This window comes from Oncorhynchus kisutch, linkage group LG14 (assembly GCF_002021735.2).
Source record: "Oncorhynchus kisutch isolate 150728-3 linkage group LG14, Okis_V2, whole genome shotgun sequence".
NCBI lineage: Eukaryota > Metazoa > Chordata > Actinopteri > Salmoniformes > Salmonidae > Oncorhynchus > Oncorhynchus kisutch.
The window spans coordinates 55742118-55760719 of NC_034187.2; the positions used below are offsets into that span (position 1 = coordinate 55742118).

General features: G+C 47.4%; 1 protein-coding gene across 2 annotated transcripts in view; it reads right to left on the reverse strand.

Annotated features, from left to right (window-relative positions):
* Positions 1-18602, reverse strand: part of LOC109903621 (poliovirus receptor) — a 78692-nt gene that overhangs the window by 47118 nt on the left and 12972 nt on the right. For both annotated transcript variants that reach the window (XM_020500444.2, XM_020500443.2), the window contains exons 2-6: positions 8682-8791; positions 8118-8361; positions 7484-7783; positions 6388-6505; positions 5655-5803 (exon numbers count right to left, since the gene is read on the reverse strand). In XM_020500444.2, the coding sequence (XP_020356033.1) occupies positions 5655-5803; positions 6388-6505; positions 7484-7783; positions 8118-8361; positions 8682-8791 (921 nt within the window). The remainder of the gene's footprint in view (positions 1-5654; positions 5804-6387; positions 6506-7483; positions 7784-8117; positions 8362-8681; positions 8792-18602) is intronic.

Consider the following 18602-nt stretch of genomic DNA (forward strand, 5'->3'; position numbering starts at 1 on the left):
GGACACAAAGTCTCTCACACGCAACATTTATTTTTTACTCCTCCATTTTAGTCCACAGCCAATTTAATCCCCGGTCTCTCTTCGGATATTGAGTTTCTAAATGATTTATTCCTGAGAACGCCAGGCAGATGTGCTGAAACTACAGCAGAGAAAAGATGCCTTACTGAATGACAGCCACTACCTCACCCTTGTTTCATCTGGAACCTTTACGTGTCCTTTCAGTAGTACATTCTCTCTCACACACACACACACAGCAGTCTCTGCCTCGCTCTCACACACACACACACACGGTATTGTCTCTAATTCTCTCTCACACACGTCTCTGCCTCGCTCACGCACACACACACAGCAGTCTCTGCCTCGCTCACACACACACACTGTGTTGTCTCTTTAATTCTCTTTCTCACACCACACACACACACAGCTGTCTCTTCTCTGAATTTAATTGAGCTGCTCCCTCGCCCCCCTACAGAGGTGAGGAATGCTAGGAGGTATCCCCCCCCCCTCGGTGACATCCCCCCTTAGTCACGCTGCTTCCTCATCCACCACGCCTTCTTACCAGCTGCAGTCTCTATGCAGCAGTAAGACTGTATTCACCCAGTTGGCAAGTCCTCTTAAATGGACTTGCTGGCTGCTTTTAGGATGTGTCGATACACACAACAAGGGAAGGGTGAACTAGTGTAGCTCCGAGAGGGCCCCTCCCACTCAGACACACCACCACAACAATGTCAGCTCGGAGGAAATGAGCCTCTGATAGGAGTTACTGAAAAGAAATGACTGCATCGTAAAAACAAAAGAGATGCTGTGAGCAGAGATGGGTGAATCTGGATCGGGTATTGATTCTCACCGTGCCTGGTGGTATGTGGCTAGATGTAAACGCACCGCAAAAGGCTAAAACACCCTGTTAATGTGTATACTCTGCATACTGGATAATATAAACCTTCAGCAGTCCGTCAAATATTATGGGGTTACCGTCTAAACACATCTGATTGGTTTAGCTTAAAGCTTCTTTTTTTTAACATTTAATTTGAACATTTATTTAACTAGGCAAGTCAGTTAAGAACAAACTCTTATTTACAATGACTGACTACACTGGCCAAAACCGGACAACGCTTGGCCAATTGTGAGCCGCCCTATGGGACCCCCAATCACGGCCGGTTGTCATACAGCCTGGATTCGAACCAGGAGTGACGCATCTAGCACTGAGATGCAGTGCCTTAGACTGCTGTGCCACTCGGGAGCCCCCCACCAGGCTTATTTAGACACCAATTCCACAGCGCATACATAATGTACACATGTTAGCATCCGCTTGTCTTAAGACTCAATAAATTCATAACATGAACGTCTCTATTTTTAGATAAAGGACTGATTCTCAAATCAGCTCTGTGACTACTGTGCTAAGACTGCACTATACACAGGCACATTTATTTTGAGACCCATTTTAAGTTGGACAAATCTGCTGCGATGATTGAATCCAGACCTCGGCTGTTGATAGAGATCAACAAACAGACACAGTTAATAGCAATGTAGCAATCTGCCTCAAAATGAGGTATTCTGTGTTTCCGTGAGTCATTCATGGGGAAGTTGAAGAGCGAGAGCGAGCGAGCGAGAGCGAGAGCGAGAGCAGAAGGAAGGAAGGAAGGAAGGAAGGAAGGAAGGAAGGAAGGAAGGAAGGAAGGAAGGAAGGAAGGAAGGAAAAGTAAGAGAAGTAAGTGTGTGGTTTCAACTTCATTCTCTCAGAACAGAGTGAAGAGGCCCCACAGCTGGGGTAGAGGGGGAAAAGCAATCCCCAGTACTAGTCCTGAAGGATTTAGGGCACTCTGTCTTCCATTGGCTTCCCATTGATTAATGATGGGGGATTATTGAGACAGATAGTCATCTGCTGTGCCATAGAGCTAACCCTCTGGCTAATTGAAAGGTAGCTTCATGACCCTGGAGGATTACAGAGCTGCGCTCCTCCAGCCTGAGGCTATGCAGATAGGAGAGCTTGTTTGTGCTGGGTCAGGGCAGTTGCATTTATAAGCCAGGAAAAATGAGGAAAATGACAAAGGCACAAAATGGCAGCGTGTGAGCGGTTACGGCAACGGCAAAGCATTCGGGATTAGACATTATCATTCAAATTGAAATGCAGCCGCTCACAGGCAAGGCAATCATTGCCCTTTGCTTGGGTCTTTAGACGCCTGGCACGAGAATGCCAAAGCAGGCGTATCGTTCGGTCGTCCTTCAACGGCTGAGGCAGAGTGGAATTGGGGAGGGGGTCACTCCTGAGAAAGTCAGGTTGCTACTGGAAGTGGGGTTGGTGGAGGACCTGGTTGAGAACATGGCCCCAGTTCAGAAGGAAGCGCAGGGTGGTTGTTGACATTTGAATGAAAGTCAAACAAAGTCTTCCTGACTAGTAAGTAATGCACTGAACCACACACATTGCTATCAGAAATATATACTCAGATTCTTAGTCAGATGCTCCACGCCTCAGGCTTCATTCAATAATTCATTGTGTTTTGGCAAGGAGGTAAAATATATATTTTTTTATATATCTTTAAAATTGACCAACCTTGGACCTCAGCACTCCACCTGACTAGGTTAACTTGCAGAGCTTAAAAGGGATATTGCAACATTTTGGCGACGAAGCCCTTTTTCTACTTACCCAGAGTCACATGAACTTGATGTGCATGCTAGCTGTTCCAGTAGACTTCTAATCATTGTGCTAGTTAGCTAAACTACCTTCAACTTCCTCTGCACGCAGACATATAAAAATGGCATCCATGAGTTCATCTGACTCTGGTTAGGTTAAACAAGGGCTTTTCCTCGAATCGCCCCAAAAAAAAAAACACTATCCCTTTAAGCTCTGCAAGATAACCCAGTCAGCTGGAGGGCTGGTGTCCAAGGTTTGTACATTTTGCTAGTTCTTTGGGGCAAATTATTTGGGGTTAGTTCTTTGTAACACACGTCTTCAGGCAAGGTTACTGGGTCACATTGGACTAGCTCTGCAAATGGGCAGATGTTCATGGGAGATATTCTCCAACTTGTTCATTTGTACCTTCCCGCCAGGTTCTCCACGGGGGCAGACTTAGCCTCTCTCTTGGTGCCACGAGGCAGCCTCTGATAAGCCACCGTGGCCATGTGCCTGCTCTCTCCTTATCTCCTTCACAGAGATGAAACCTCATGGTCTGGCAATTCTCACTGCACCCCCTTAACTTCTTGGTGACAGGGGCATTGAGTAGCTTGGATGAATAGGGTGCCCAGAGTAAACTGCCTGCTACTCGGTCCCAGATGCTAATATATGCTTATTATTAGTAGTAAAAGCTTTTTTGAAATCTGACACAGCGGTTGAATTAAGAACAAGTTTATCTTTAATTCTATGAAAATGAGTATTTCTGTTATTTGATGTGGCTCTATGCAATTTCTCCAGATGTTTTGGAGGCATTTCTGAACATGGCGCCAATGTAAACTGAGGTTTTTGGATACAAATATGAACTTGATCGAACAAAACATACATGTATTGTGTAACATTTAGTCCTAGGAGTGTCATCTGATGAAGATCGTCAAAGGTTAGTGATTCATTTTATCTAAATTTCTGCTTTTTGTGACACCTCTCGTCGGTTGGAAAATGGCAATGCTTTCTGTGACTAGTTGCTGACCTAACATAATGATATGTTCTGCTTTCGGCCGAAAAGCCTTTTTGAAATCGGACACTGTGGTTGGATTAATGAGAATCGTATCTTTAAAATGCTGTAAAATACTTATATTGTTGAGGAATTTTATTCATGAGATTTCTATTTTGAATTTGGCACCCTGCACTTTCACTGGCTATTGGCGAGGTAGGACGCTAGCGTCCCGAACGATCCCAGAGAGGTTAACTAGGCCACAACTGAGGCGGGAAACAAAATCTGCTCAATGGAGATGGATTAATCTAGATGTGACAATTTATTAAAAGGGGAACAGTGGCCTCCAGCCAGCCCAGCCCCGAGGAGGACGTCACCGGAACGAAGGCTACAATACAGTAGGCTACTAGCCCCGGGTTTATGTCAGCAGACATTTCAGTGCCAGGATATCCTCGGTCTAGCTTCGTTTATTATTCTGTCCCTGCGGAGGCTTGTGTGTGGGTCCAGCGGATGGCTTGCCTGAGGAAGTGGTGTGTGTGTTCTTCTGATCCCTTCAGAAGCGTTCCCAGTGAACAGCGACAATAACGCCATGCACCGAGCCAGCTGGACCACCCACTAAGGGGGGGGGGGGGAGAGAAGAGGTCGCAACACCCTGCCAGGCCATTGAAAGTTTAGCAGGAGTCATCTCAGAGTTCTATGTGACTTTTCTGTTATTGTTTTCCCCGGCTCTCCCTCCCTACACGGACAGATCCAGCTGGCGCCTTGTCGACACAAACGCGCCAATCTCTGACACGTGCCCGCTGAGCAAGTGTCGGGCGAGTGGTGCTTTTTCCTTTCGTCAGCAGAACTCTGTTCTTGTGTTCACTAGGAAGGAGGTGGGTCACGTGACCGAGCGCTCCTCTTTAAAAACACAGAGAAGGGACTTTGTGCTCTCCACCCTCGTTACAAAACCAACCTTAAAGGGGTGTTATAAAAGCCCCCCCCCCACAGATAAATATCTCAGCGCTTCCATCAGAAGTTAAAGGGAACACAGAGAGAGCTTTTAACAGGATTCATGAGTCAAAATTGACAAAAAAGGTAACTGATTGTGTTTGTGCTACAAAGTGGTTTCACTGTGTTTCAACTGTGTTCCTGCGCACAAAACTCATCCTGTCATGGGATGAAACAGGGTTCAAAGTCAATGGAGGTTGGACCAGGTTGTTTTCCTGGGTACTTGCAAAGATGTGGGGCTGGTGGGAGTGCCAGCCAGCCCTGATACCGTAGTCACAAGACAACGCTGCCAGCACCAGAGCCTTACTTCTACCCCACCTCCCACACGTTTCAGCAGTGTGCGCCTACAAAGCACCTTTGAGAACAAAGGCAGACAATTCAAAATCTCTAAAAGGATTCCCACGGATTCTAAATGTAGCTTTCGCGTCGTCTTTGGCGAGAACAAGCTCTAACTGCATTGGTTCCACTGAGCTAAAAAGGTGGCGCCCATTTTGACCAGGCAGAATCCACAATGTAACAAAGTCAAAGCTCGCCAACGGAAGGCTGCTCCGTGTTAATTGGATCAATGTGTGAACGCATGGGCACAGAGAGAGGAGAAACCGCAGCATCTCTGAATACATCCATTTGAAAAGGAGGAAAGATCTGTTGAAAGTGCATGCAGAGGAAGAGCGGACTCTTTAATTGAAGGGGGGAAAGACCTACACTGAGGATGTTAGGGGGGAGAAAAGAATACCCGGCAAATTGGCTCACACCAACTGATTTCCCCGCATGAATAAAATAACCCTTCTCAGAACCCCTACGAGCCAAACCTTCACCCAGTTACCTGCCCAGCATATGACAGAGTAAACTGAGTGAACGTTAATCTCTGACAGTGTAAATGATGGAAAAGACCAGCCTGCAGGAGTTTAGCTCTGATCCCAGTGTGTGTGTGTGTGTGTGTGTGTCCACAAATGTTTGTCTGTGTTGCACATATGCTCGTGGGTGGGATTGTATCATTGTGTGTATGTATCATTAAGTAGGAGTAGGGAGGCAGCTGTCACATGCTCAGTGGGTTTGACTCACCGATGACCGCTGTGGTGACCTGGTGCTTGCTCACTCCCAGCCGGTTCTTCACCTCGCAGACGAAGGTGGTGTTCACAGCCTCGTCCACCTTCCGCACGATCAGCTTGTTGGCGTTGATCTGCACCGTGTCAGGCATAGGACCTGACATGCTGTGTGTGGGAGGGAGAGGGGGAGTGAGAGAGAGGAGAGAGAGAAACAATTTTGGAAGAACCACAGCCATATAACCCGTTCCTGTTCCATATTTCCCTTCCAAACTCAGAACTTCTACTGGAGGAGCAGGCTGTCGGCTGCAACAACAGTCTATCTATCTAACAGCCATCTGTCTAGCGCCACGAGACGAAACAAAGACCATGTGGTAATAATCAACAAGAGGAGAAAAACAAATTAAATATGGTTTTCTTTTCCATTTAACTGCTGCAGAGATACTTGTGTTCCCCATTAAGAGATAAAAGCAAGCTGCTGGGCCCCAGAGGACAGGCAATATTGGTAATCTAGCAGATCAGAATGGAATTGTTAATTGATTGTTTATGCCTGACTGACTCCTCCTGTTGTCTGGGATAGACAGGGGAGACTGTCTCAAGTCACTCTTCCATCTCCGGGTGAATTAAGACCAAAATGGGGAAGGATACGCCAAAAGTCTGGGACAGTCATAAGACGGATACTTCGTAAATCTGGGACAGTCATGAGAGGGATACTCCAAAGGTCTGGGACAGCTATGGGAAGGGATACTCACACTGTCCAAGTGACGGTGGTGGGGGCAGGGTTGCCAGTGGCCTGGCAGGTCAGGACAGCGTCGGTTCGGCCGATGTACCAATTGTTATCATAGCCCACTATGGACACAGTCGGGGGATCTGAGAAAGAGGAGAGAGAGAGGGGAGAGGAGAGAGGAGAGAGGAGAGAGGAGAGAGGAGAGAGGAGAGAGAGGGGAGAGGAGAGAGAGAGGGGAGGGGAGAGGAGAGAGAGGGGAGAGAGAGAAGAGAGAGAGAGGGGGGAGAGAGAGAGAGGGGGGAGAGAGAGAGAGGGGAGAGAGAGAGAGAGGGGAGAGAGAGAGAGAGAGGGGAGAGAGAGAGAGAGGGGAGAGAGAGAGAGAGAGGGGAGAGAGAGAGAGAGGGGAGAGAGAGGAGAGGGGAGAGAGAGAGAGAGGGGAGAGAGGAGAGAGAGGGGAGAGAGAGAGAGAGGGGAGAGAGAGAGAGAGAGGGGAGAGAGAGAGAGAGAGGGGAGAGAGAGAGGGAGAGAGAGGAGAGAGGAGAGGGAGAGAGAGAGAGAGGGAGAGAGAGAGAGGGGAGAGAGAGAGGGGAGAGAGAGAGGGAGAGGAGAGAGAGGGGGAGAGAGAGGAGAGAGAGAGAGGGGAGAGAGAGACAGGAGAGAGAGGGGAGAGAGAGAGAGGGGAGAGAGGAGAGAGAGAGAGGGGAGAGAGAGAGAGGGAGAGAGGAGAGAGAGGAGAGAGGAGAGAGAGAGAGAGGGAGAGAGGGAGAGGGGAGAGAGAGAGCGGTTACTGCAAGTGAACACTGATTTTCTACTGGGGTGCAGGAGTGGAAGAGGTTCTCGCAACAAGAGTTGAGATGACTAGGGACTGATGTCTCACGCTAGGTTAAAACAAACACAGACCAGCCCTAACGTGCTTCTGAAATGCAGGTTGTGAACCATGCTTGTGTGATGAATAACCCAACCTTGTCTGAGACCTGAAACCTACTGCCTATATTTTTTTTTTACCCACTTGGTTGAGTAAGATGGTTATTCAAACAGTTATTTGAGTAATGCCTAGGCTTCGGCTCAGAGGGTTAACATTCTTGTGCCGTGGGTTTCGAAACCCAGTCGTTCACGCTTACACTCGACGGCCAACTTCATGGGGAAGGTCTGGGGCTTGTCCTGGGTGCGCTGGCTGATTATGCAGGTGACCTCCTTGCCGTTGTCCTCTGGCGTGGGCACTATGAGGTACTCGCTCCTCACCGTCACCGTGCCGTCCGGCCCTTTTACGGAGGTGGTGTTTTCAGTGCCACCGACCGCTCCCATCCACTTGATGGTGGCCGCTGGCTTGCTGTCGGCAGCCTCGCACTGGGCCACGACCACTGGTTTGCCGCTGGTGCTGGCTTGGACGACAACGGGAGATGCCGAATTCTTGGGTTTAGCTGAGAGAGAGAGAGAGAGAGAGAGAGAGAGAGAGGAGAGATGGGGAGCGAATGCATGAGTGAGTTTTTATTTGTTGTGCACATACAGGAAGTGTGATCCCTCTGAGAGTTGGATAGAAGACAGAGTGCAAGAGAAAGGCAGGGGCGATTCAGCTGGCGAGGATGGAAAGCGGGGCGATCGATGCGGCGGCTTAACAAGGTGGGCGCATTGGAACTGATGCGTTTCGTGACACCGCATTCATTTGAGGACACCATTAGTCATCGCACCGGAGCCCTCTCTTCGCCGAGTGCAATTAGGGCACAGACTGACAGAAAACAAACACCAGCTGCTCACCAAGCATGACCAGATTGGTGGTGCCTTGCTCATTGCCGCTGGGGTAGGTGGCGTACTCGCAGGTGTACCGCCCGGCGTCGGCCATCTTCAGGCTGGTAATGGTAATGGAGGGGCTTGTCAAGGTGCCTTTGATGAAGCGGACACGCCCAGAGAAGGGAGATTCGGGGAAGCTCTCGCCGTATGTGGGGTGAAAGACGGCAATGTTGTCCCGCTGGCCTTCCGTGGGCTCCCATATCCACGACACCTGCATCCAAGAGGAATGACAAGGAATTAGAGGGTTGCAGGACGGCAGTCAATGCACAGTGTCTATCCACATGTCCAGTCGATTTCACAGATCCAGAGGTATGATATAGCATACGGAGAGAAAGAACAACAGACACATTGACAACAATTTCAATGCAGAAATGTGTTCAACATTGTTGCAACATAAAAAAAAAACTCTAGACAACATCTTCACAGTACTGTTCCCCCTTTTTGAGGACATTTCGGAGGGCAATGTTTGTCTTTCTACGTGCCAAGGCTGACGTGCGCGGCGGGCTCTCTCATCAAGTGAGATCTGGCTACCTGTGTGAGCTTGGTGTTTCCTCCGTCGACAAACTGACAGCGGAGGTCGACCGACTCGGTGGGGTACGCCTCCACCTCCGTCTCCACCCTCACCCGCTGACACGAAGCAGCTGTGGATGGAGAGAGAGAAAGAGAGAGAAACAAATAAGCATTATCAGCCTCTCATTTTCTGGTTTACAGAACCACCTCCCCTTTCACTACCAGTGTATAGTACAGATTGATCAGTACAGTATGTCGCCAGTCAGCTCGACAAGGGTGGGCAAATAGGGTGACTGAGTCTTAGCGGGTGTGCATCTAACTGTGCCAGCGCTGTGATTGTGAGGACTGGCTGGTAACAACTCATACTAATACTGAGTGTAGAGTGATTGAGCAATGCATACGTAAGTGACTATGCCTGCCTGCCTGCCTGCCTGCCTGTCCGCCCCGCCCCCACCCCCCCTCCCGCAGGGAGACAATGGGGCCAGGGCAGTCAAACTGATTCGTCTAGACCGAAAAAACAGCAATCAGCTCAATTTAGAGACTTTCTTTCTCAGGATCTATTTGGATTGCACCTCACTGCTGCCCCCCTCCCCATCGACATCTTAAATCACTGGGATCAAAATGAACCATCCAGTTTCAGGATATTATTCACAGTGGTGAAAAGCTCTCTTTGTCGCAGGTATAAGTGCCAAACTGGCCACATTGCTGAACGAGAAACAGCCTTTCCAGTTTGGCACTTACAGTGCATTCAAAGTATTCAGACACCTTGACCTTTTCCGCATTTTGTTACGTTACAGCCGTATTCTGAAATTTATTGAAAATAAATGTAAAAATCCTGTTTACATCCTGTTTACATTGATCGTCTTTAAGATGTTTCAACAACTTGATTGGAGACCACCTGTGGTAAATGCAATTGATTGGACATGATTTGGAAAGGCACACACCTGTCTATATAAAATGCCAAAGTTGAGAGTGCATGTCAGAGCAAAAACCAAGCCATGAGGTCAAACAAATTGTCCGTAGAGCTCCGAGACAGGATTGTGTCGAGGCACACAGATCTGGGGAAGTGTACCAAAACATTTCTGCAGCATTGAAGGTGCATGAACACAGTGGCCTCCATCATTCTTAAATTAAAGAAGTTTGGAAACACCAAGACTCTTCCTAGACCTGGCCGCTCGGCCAAACTGAGCAATCTGGGGAGAAGGGCCTTGGTTAGGGAGGTGACCAAGAACCCGATGGTCACTCTGACAGAGCTCCAGAGTTCCTCTGTGGAGATGTGAGAAACGTCCAGAAGGACAACCTTCTCTGCAGCACTCCACCAATCAGGCCTTTATGAAGCCACTCAGTAAAAAAGGCACATGACAGCCAGCTTGGAGTTTGCCAAAAGGCACCTAAAGGACTCTGACCACGAGAAACAAGATGCACCGAACGCACTGTATACCTGCATCATCACACCAGACTATTGTTTATAAGTATCGAAATAGAAGCCTCTGACTCACACAATTACCACCCAGCTCATTTCCTGTTAATGGCTTTCTATGATTTCCAGTAAACTGATTTCCTTGTACGTCAGCCTTTCAGATAAACAAGGTATGACTACTGTGAATCTTTAAATTAAAAACAATATACACACACAAAAAAAAAAAAGGTCAACCCAGCGAGATGACGTTGCAGGCAAGTAAACAGTGGGTCCATTTCAACAACAACTACGAGCGTTGAAGTGAGAGGCTCAACTTCTCAGCCGTTTTGATCCTGTAGCTACCACACTGTAGCAGCGTGGAGTGCAGCCGTGTATGTGCGCAGATACTCTGTGCGACAGTGTGAGAGCAAAGTCTTGCATCGCGCTCATCTCAATATCTGCGGTGCTTGTTGCAACGTCATCTCACCGAGTCTACCTTTGAGGTGCTGTGCACAGCGGTGCTGTGCATGAAAGACCCGGCATGGGCATCGCCTTGAACCGGTGCCTTCTGCAGGCTAAGCTAAGATGAATAAGTGGAGGCAGGTTAAGATTCTCTACGTCTTTCGTTCAAAAGCACTTCAGTGTGAGCTTGGAGATGGCAACCACAGGAGTTCCTTTGAAAAACAATGACTTCCAGCGTCAACAGAAAGCGGGTATTAGATCTGAGTGAGCGCACTGTCACGAAGGAGACCTGTGGTTCAGTTCAATACGGGCTGACAGACATATGTAGAAGACCAGAGAAACCCCAAATCATTAGGCCCGGCTTCTTACTGGGCAGTATTGACCGTTATATCACGAAAAAGGTGTTATTCTATAGTCCTGTTATCAAGTCTTCTGCGTTCATGTAGACATTCTTTCTCAGAAATATTCCTTGATCATTCCTGCATTAGCCAGGAATCATTAGAGATCATTAACATCACTAGGCAAACGGGAGTGAGCGATAGCCTATTGTCACATGGCTCATTTAACAGGCAGATATGAGCCTATGGAATGCATGCAGAGCCAACGTCACATGCATCTTCCGGCTTGTAAAGCAGCAGTGAGCAGGAAAGAAAAAATAATTACCACCTCAACCATAATCAGTCGTGTTATCCACACTGGGCCAATTACAGATTTCACGCATGTACGTCTCCCCTGCTGCCTGATAGCTTTTACTAACGCTCACCTCGTATGTACAGTATTTGGCAATGTTGGCCAACGTGAAATGTGGTTAAGAGAAAAAGATGTGGAAATGAGAAAAATTATTCGAGGAAGCTTCACGACCTGGAGTCCGGCTCATTTAAAAGGCTTGGTTGGTTCTGTACGCGGAGCACCCTTGACATTTAACAACCCGAACAAGCAAAAATATAGTTAGTCAAGCGCATAGGCGTAATTACCGATATTTCTGCCAGAACGATGTGAAAATGGCAAGTGGGGAAGGCATACAAATTAATAACAAGGGTTCAGGGAGGAGGCGCTCTGCTGGAAGCACTTGTTATTTCAGGCTGGATTGGAGACAGAAGAACAGGTACGGTTCTGGCTGAGTTGTCAGGCAGCCAAAATGAAGAGAAAAAAAAGAGAGAGAGAGAGAGAGAGAGAGAGAAGAAAGATGGAAAGGGAGGGAGAACGAGGGAATGAGGGAGGGAGAGAGAGAGAAAGAGATCTAGGGAGGGAAAGAGGGGGGGGAAGAGAGAGAGAGGGGGGGGAGAGAGAGAGGGGGGGAAGAGAGAGAGGGGGGGAAGAGAGAGAAAGAAATGGAGATGAGGAGAGCGAGACAGCCAAGGCCTGCAGAGGCGGTACTAGAGGAGGGTGGAGGAGGGTGGAGGGCATAGGCGCAGAGAAACTACAGAGTGAGCTGAGAGAATGGGTGAGTTGCATGTGGGCACTGTTATTTTTCTTCTCTTTTTTTTTTTTTTTTTTTAAACACCAAAATAGATGAAAAAAGAAAGCAGGAAAGAGGATAGAGTGCTGCTGTGTACTTTAGCCCAGAATATGTCGAACACGAAATGAGTCGAAAGCAAAGGCACTTTTCCCACCCGCCACTCTTTATGTGACTGACCCCTGTGATGAGCGTTGGTGCAGTGATGCCATCTCTGCCATATTAAAGCAGACCTCCGGTGAGCCCCCACCCCACCCCCCCACATGTGAATCCATTAGCTCTGCAGGTACACTGATCACAGCCAAATGGGCCACGCTAGAGGATTAGGCCCTGGCAGCTATGGTCTCCCTCACTCTCTGCCACTCACCTTGGTATCCCTCTCTTCTATACAAACACACAAGGCACACCTTAACACGGGCAGAGCACAAACACACACCGTGCAGGGACAAAGACACACCTCGCAAAGATAGACATGGACACGCACGCACTCAGAGGGACACACACTCAGAGTGCCTCCAGCTGTTTCCCCCGGACTCTCCTGTCGATCGGACAGACACTAAGCAGACTGATCCTCTCAACTCTACTGCCGGCGAGCTCTCTCGCTCTCAAATTCTCCCTTTCTCTCCCGCTCTACCTCCCTTCTGTTCAGCCCCTCCGCCCCCCCCCCCCCCCGTTCTCTCTTCATCTCAAGGTCAAAGTAGCGCTCTCTTCTCTGCATTCCCCAATCCCTCAGTCCCCATCTCTCTCTCTCATCTCCACCACTTTGCTCCATGTCAGTGTGCCCCTCTTCATCCACCGCCCTTCCGCGTTTCTTCCTTTTATCTCCCAGGGTCTCAAGTCGTCTCCCTTTACCTCCAATGTCCCGTCACGTCATTCATTCCCTCTCATTCACTCTCTCCTGCTTGTACACACCGACTCACTTTCTCCCCTCTCTTTGTGCCGTTCTGCTACCTTGTTCATTTTTCTATTCCGCCCGACTGTCCTTGTAAAAGGGAGGATGGTGATATGTATGGAGTGTGTGCACAAGCTATATAAAGAAAAAATGAAAGATTAAAATGTGTGTGTGTGTGAGAGAGAGAGAGAACTGTCGATTGCAAGATCTGCATAGCATACAGTGTGTTCCACTCAGAATGAATCCTCCTCCCAGAGGACCCAGAGAGGTTCGGTAGCCATGCATCACGTCTGTGGAACGTCTCTCCAACCACACGGCTACAGCTCTACTCCCCAGCCCTCCTGTGATAAATGTATGTGGGCCTCAGCGCTCCCTCTCACAAACCTGCTAACATACCCCCCCCAAACACAGCCTATCTACATACAGACAGGAAACAAGTCATTTGGCTAGAGATACACGCTTATCAAAAATGCATGAATGTGGACGTAGGATATGTACGTCTTCGTACTTCTATATACAATTATTTGATCATTCCTCTTCACAAAAGCCCAAAACACAGCCCTGCAGCCTTGGCGGTCCATTCTGCCCAGTTAATAATTCATCCGTCTGGTTAAGAGGAGAGAGCGCTCCCTCTTAAATTATTGACAAGCAACATCTACACTGCACCTGACCAAGGGGAGGAGGACTAAACAGATGGGGAGGAGGAAAGGGTGAGGGTGCGGCAGGAATGAAATGAGAGGGGGGGGGGGGGGGGGGGGGGGGTATGCAGAGTTTCCCCATTATTTCAAAGCCTCGTCGATGCCTTGTTGCCACGGACTCCACTGCTTCGGTCACCGGGGGCCGCAATATTAATTTGAGAGCCATTAGAGTCAGTCGCTTGTCTGCCGGCACACAGGTAGCACACAGGAAGTTAATGAGTGAATGGAACAGAGGCAGCGCAGGGTGAACGTCAGCTGACAGAGAAAAGCACTTAAGGCGAATTAAGTCCAGGTGACTTTGTCACACGTCACTGATCGTCTCTATTAAGAGTGGTCAACGACAAGCCCGACCCCGCCCACGTAAATGTCTTTGATTCGAGGTCTGTTGAAAGAATGGACGTCACGCCTTCCTTACGTCCTTGCAACAAATACGAAAGGGAAAAGATATGTAGGAGCTGGAGAAATGGGAAGGGAGAAGTCCTTTGTGCACATTTGACATTGTTTGGACAATGCCTTTTTTTCCCCCTGTGGTGGGGATGAACCCAGATATTCCCTATTACCACATGTCAAAGCCATAAAGAAAAGCCACACCACCACAATTACAGGGCACCCACACCGGTTCCTTTGCCAGAAATCACAGGCTATGGGCTCCAAGTCCCACAATCCATCCAAAAATGACACTTCCCAGAATTCCACCTTGGCTTGACATGATTTTCAATTAAGAAAAAGAAGAGGGAAAAAAAAGGACATTGTATTGTCACATACACTGGATAGGTGCAGTGAAATGTGTTGTTTTAACGTTTGTAAACGGTCCTGGGGACCCCAAGGGGTGCACGTTTTGGGTTCTCATCAAGCTTTGATGATTTGAAAATCAGCCATGTCACTCTAGGGCAAAAACAAAAACTTGCACCCCTTGGGGACCGAGTTTGCGACATGCTGCTCTACGGGCTGCCGTGAAATGTATATCTGTCACGTGCCGGAGAAAAGAACTATCTGGATAGGGATTAAAGTCAGCGTTTTAGAAGGGTATTTATTCCTGAATCTACATTTAATCTTATAACTAGAACTATGGTGAATAATAAACTTGCTTTGCGAGGGTGAGAAACAGAACAGGGTAGGGGAAGGTTGGGTGGGGGTTGGGCTCCATTTACAGTCAATCATCACATTAAGAAAACCACCCAGGAGGAGAAACCTAGAACTACATTAAGGGTAAGAGACTTATCCACTAGAATGAAAATAGGCAGCTTAACCCAAGTACAGTTGAAGTTGGAAGTTTACATACACCTTAGCCAAATACATTTAAACTCAGTTTTAATCCAGGTAAAAATTCCCTGTTCTAGGTCAGTTAGGATCACCACTTTATTGTAAGAATGTGAAATGTCAGAATAATAATAGTAGAGATGATTTATTTCAGCTTTTATTTCTTTCATCACGTTCCCAGTGGGTCAGAAGTTTAAATACACAATTAGTATTTGGTAGCATTGCCTTTAAAAATTGTTTATCTTGGGTCAAATGTTTCAGGTAGCCTTCCACAAGCTTCCCACAATAAGCTGGGTGAATTTTGGCCCATTCCTCCTGACAGAGCTGGTGTAACTGAGTCAGGCTTGAAGGCCTCCTTGCTCACACACGCATTTTCAGTTCTGCCCACACATTTTCTATAGGATTGAGGTCAGGGCTTTGTGATGGCCACTCCAATACCTTGACTTGGTTGACCTTAAGCCATTTTGCCACAATTTTGGAAGTATGCTTGGTGTCATCGTCTATTTGGATGACCCATTTGTGACCAAGCTTTAACTTCCTGTTTTGAGATGTTACTTCAATATATCCAGAATTTTCCTGCCTCGTGATGCCATCTATTTTGTGATGTGCACCAGTCCCTTCTGCAGCAAAGCACCCCCACAACATGATGCTGCCACCCCCGTGCCTCACGGTTGGGATGGTGTTCTTCGGATTGCAAGCCTCCCCCTTTTTCCTCCAAACATAACGATGGTCATTATGGTCAAACAGTTCTATTTGTGTTTCATCAGACCAGAGGACATTTCTCCAAAAAGTTTGCTGTTGTTCTTTGCTGGGATTGATTTGCACCTTTCGCAACAATTTCGATCATCTCTAGGAAACAGAACGAATCTCCTTCATGAGCAGTATGACGGCAGTGTGGTCCCATGGTGTTTGTACAGATGGTGGTACCTTCGGGCATTTGGAAATTGCTCCCAAGAATGAACCAGTCTTGTGGAGGTCTACAATTTTTTTTCTGAGGTTTTGGCTGATTTCTTTAGATTTTCCCATGATGTCAAGCAAAGAGGCACTGAAATTGAATGTAGGCCTTGAAATAAATCCACAGGTACACCTCCAATTGACTCAAATTATGTCAATTAGCCTATCAAAAGCTTCTAAAGCCATAACATAATTTCCTGTAATTTTCCAAGCTGTTTAAAAGGCACAGTCAACTTATGTATGTAAACTTCCGACCCACTGAAATTGTGATAGTGAATTATAAGTGAAATAATCTGTTTGTAAACAATTATTGGAACAATTACTTGCGTCATGCACAAAGTAGATGTCCTAACCGACTTGCCAAAACTATAGTTTGTTAACAAGAAATTTGTGGAGTGGTTGAAAAACGAGTTTTAATGACTCCAACCTAAATGTATGTAAACTTCTGACTTCAACTGTATATATTACAGACTTACAGACAGCTATTACACTCTTCTGAACACAGATGAAAAGATCCTGGGAAAGGTTCATGTAAATACATTTGAGGAAGGTCCTTGGAGGAATAATTAGTCCTGCTCAGACTGGGTTTATTTCATACTGCATTGTTACAGTTCAGCCAGCAAGTCATTAAAAACGGGTGATTAACATACTGCGGGTTGTTCTAAACTCATCCTCTCAATTGCCTGGTTATTGATTTTGTACAGTGGTCTTATCTGGTAGCCTCCGTAAACTGTAGTACTGACGGCCTAGGAACAGTGGGTTAACTGCCAGTTCAGGGGCAGAACAACAGATTTGTACCTTGTCAGCTCGGGGGTTTGAACTTGCAACCTTCCGGTTGCTAGTCCAACACTCTAACCACTGGGCTACCCTGTATTGGCACACTACGACCCTGAATGGGAGGCAACATTCAGCGAGTGCACTACTCAACGGAAACGACCTCCGTTTCAACTCCAGACGGCAGTCAACGGCCGCACACCATTTCTGCCAATACAGCAAACCTGACATGCACTGCACAGTGTTTTCATTGACGCGCCTTAGGTATAGATTTGGTGACGTTAGATATTTAGAACTGCAGCAAGGACATTGTCGTGAGGGTAAAACAGCGGTTCAGGATTTCAGTTGCGTCATAGCCAACCTGGTAGAGGTTTCTCTCGGCCGTGTGTCAGGAGTTTTCACTCTGGGCCGGTAAATCACAAACATGCGGGTCGTGAAATAATGCCGGCTTTGTGATTTAAGTCCTCAAATTAGGGGTCTTGCTGCTTTTAGCCCTATTTGGCGATTCACACCGATTAAAAAAAATCTCTGGCTCCTGGGCTGGGGCCGGGCTGCTCTCTCTCCCGTTGATTACATTCATATCTGGCTATGCTCTGATCCCTGGATTTCCCGGATCGGGGCACAATCTGTCAGGTTGGGGGAAAAAACATAACAGGAGAAATCTAATTAAATAGCATCAGTTCCTTGGGCTAAAATATACTCCTTGTGTCGAGCACCTGTGAACGAGACGGTAGAAGTGTCCTTTTCACCTCGACTCCAATAAAACAGACACGACTGGCAGGTCATAAAGCTGCAGTCACTTCTTCCTCAATAAAAGGACAGATACGATTGCTTAGATCACCGTGGCCAAGGTCCCTGGATGTCACAGTCCAGCTGATCACACTATGCACCTAAATGAGGTGGGGCGTCAAGAGTCCACAAATTCAGTTTTGGTTTCTGTTGACTCTCTGGCCACAACAAACGTCTTAACTTTCGTCTCAGTTCCATCTGTATAGCAATCCTAAACTCTCTCTCACACACACACACACACACACACACACACACACACAAGATATTGTACCAGTGCCCTTCAATGAAAACATATCAAGATGTCCTTGGGGGAGATTAGTCTGGACGAGAGACTGTACAAATCCCTCCCCTCTCTCGGCAACCATATCAATATTTTCATGACTCAATCAAGCCAACCGTAAACAAGTCGTAAACAGAAGGTAATTCGATCCCCAACCCAGATCCTGATTTCCAGGAACGCGTGGTCGTCAGGGAGATGTGATGGAGTCAGTGTGGACGAGGCGAAGCAGCTGTGAAGCTGAACAACAGCTGTTCTTTCTCAGTCACACATCTGGTGACAGCCCACTCATCACAGAGCAGACAGACTGCCACGGGTGGATGGATGGGGGGGGGGGGGGGGAACAGACTCTAGGCATGTAGGCCTATACAAGGATGGATAATCGCATATTAAATTTAACATATTTGCAAAGCTATTATTCTATCCTCAACAGCAATGACGAAGATATGCCTTCACATACAGATGATCACTTGTGAGTACAGAATCTGAGGTAGGGCAGTTTGACAGTGTCGATATGCCGACCAGTGAAACTAGAGTACGAGGATGAAGAACGACTCTTTAATGTACAAGACTACAGGTTTGAATGGAGAGCTGGTAGGTATGCTTCGAGAACATTCTAATTCCAAACAGGCTTCTCCCCAGGAAACCTTATCACTTGCTAAGCCCCCCGTCTCTCTTCACTCCGCCTCCCTTCAGTCCCATCCACTGCGTCTTTCAGTCTGTCCTTCCTCTCGGTCACTTGCTTTCGTGTTTCCCCTCTCTCTACACCACATCAGTCTCCACCTCAAAAGACAAAACAGGAAATACCCCGCCAAGTCTGGAGAATATCCATCGATCTGCATTTCTTTGAACACCTTGCCAAGCCTCTGTCACAGCACAGATAAGGCATGCAAAGCGATCATAAACGTGACAGACGCACGCACAAACAGAATAACAAGGTTATATGGTTGCTCAAACCATATACCCACCGGACAGTTTATT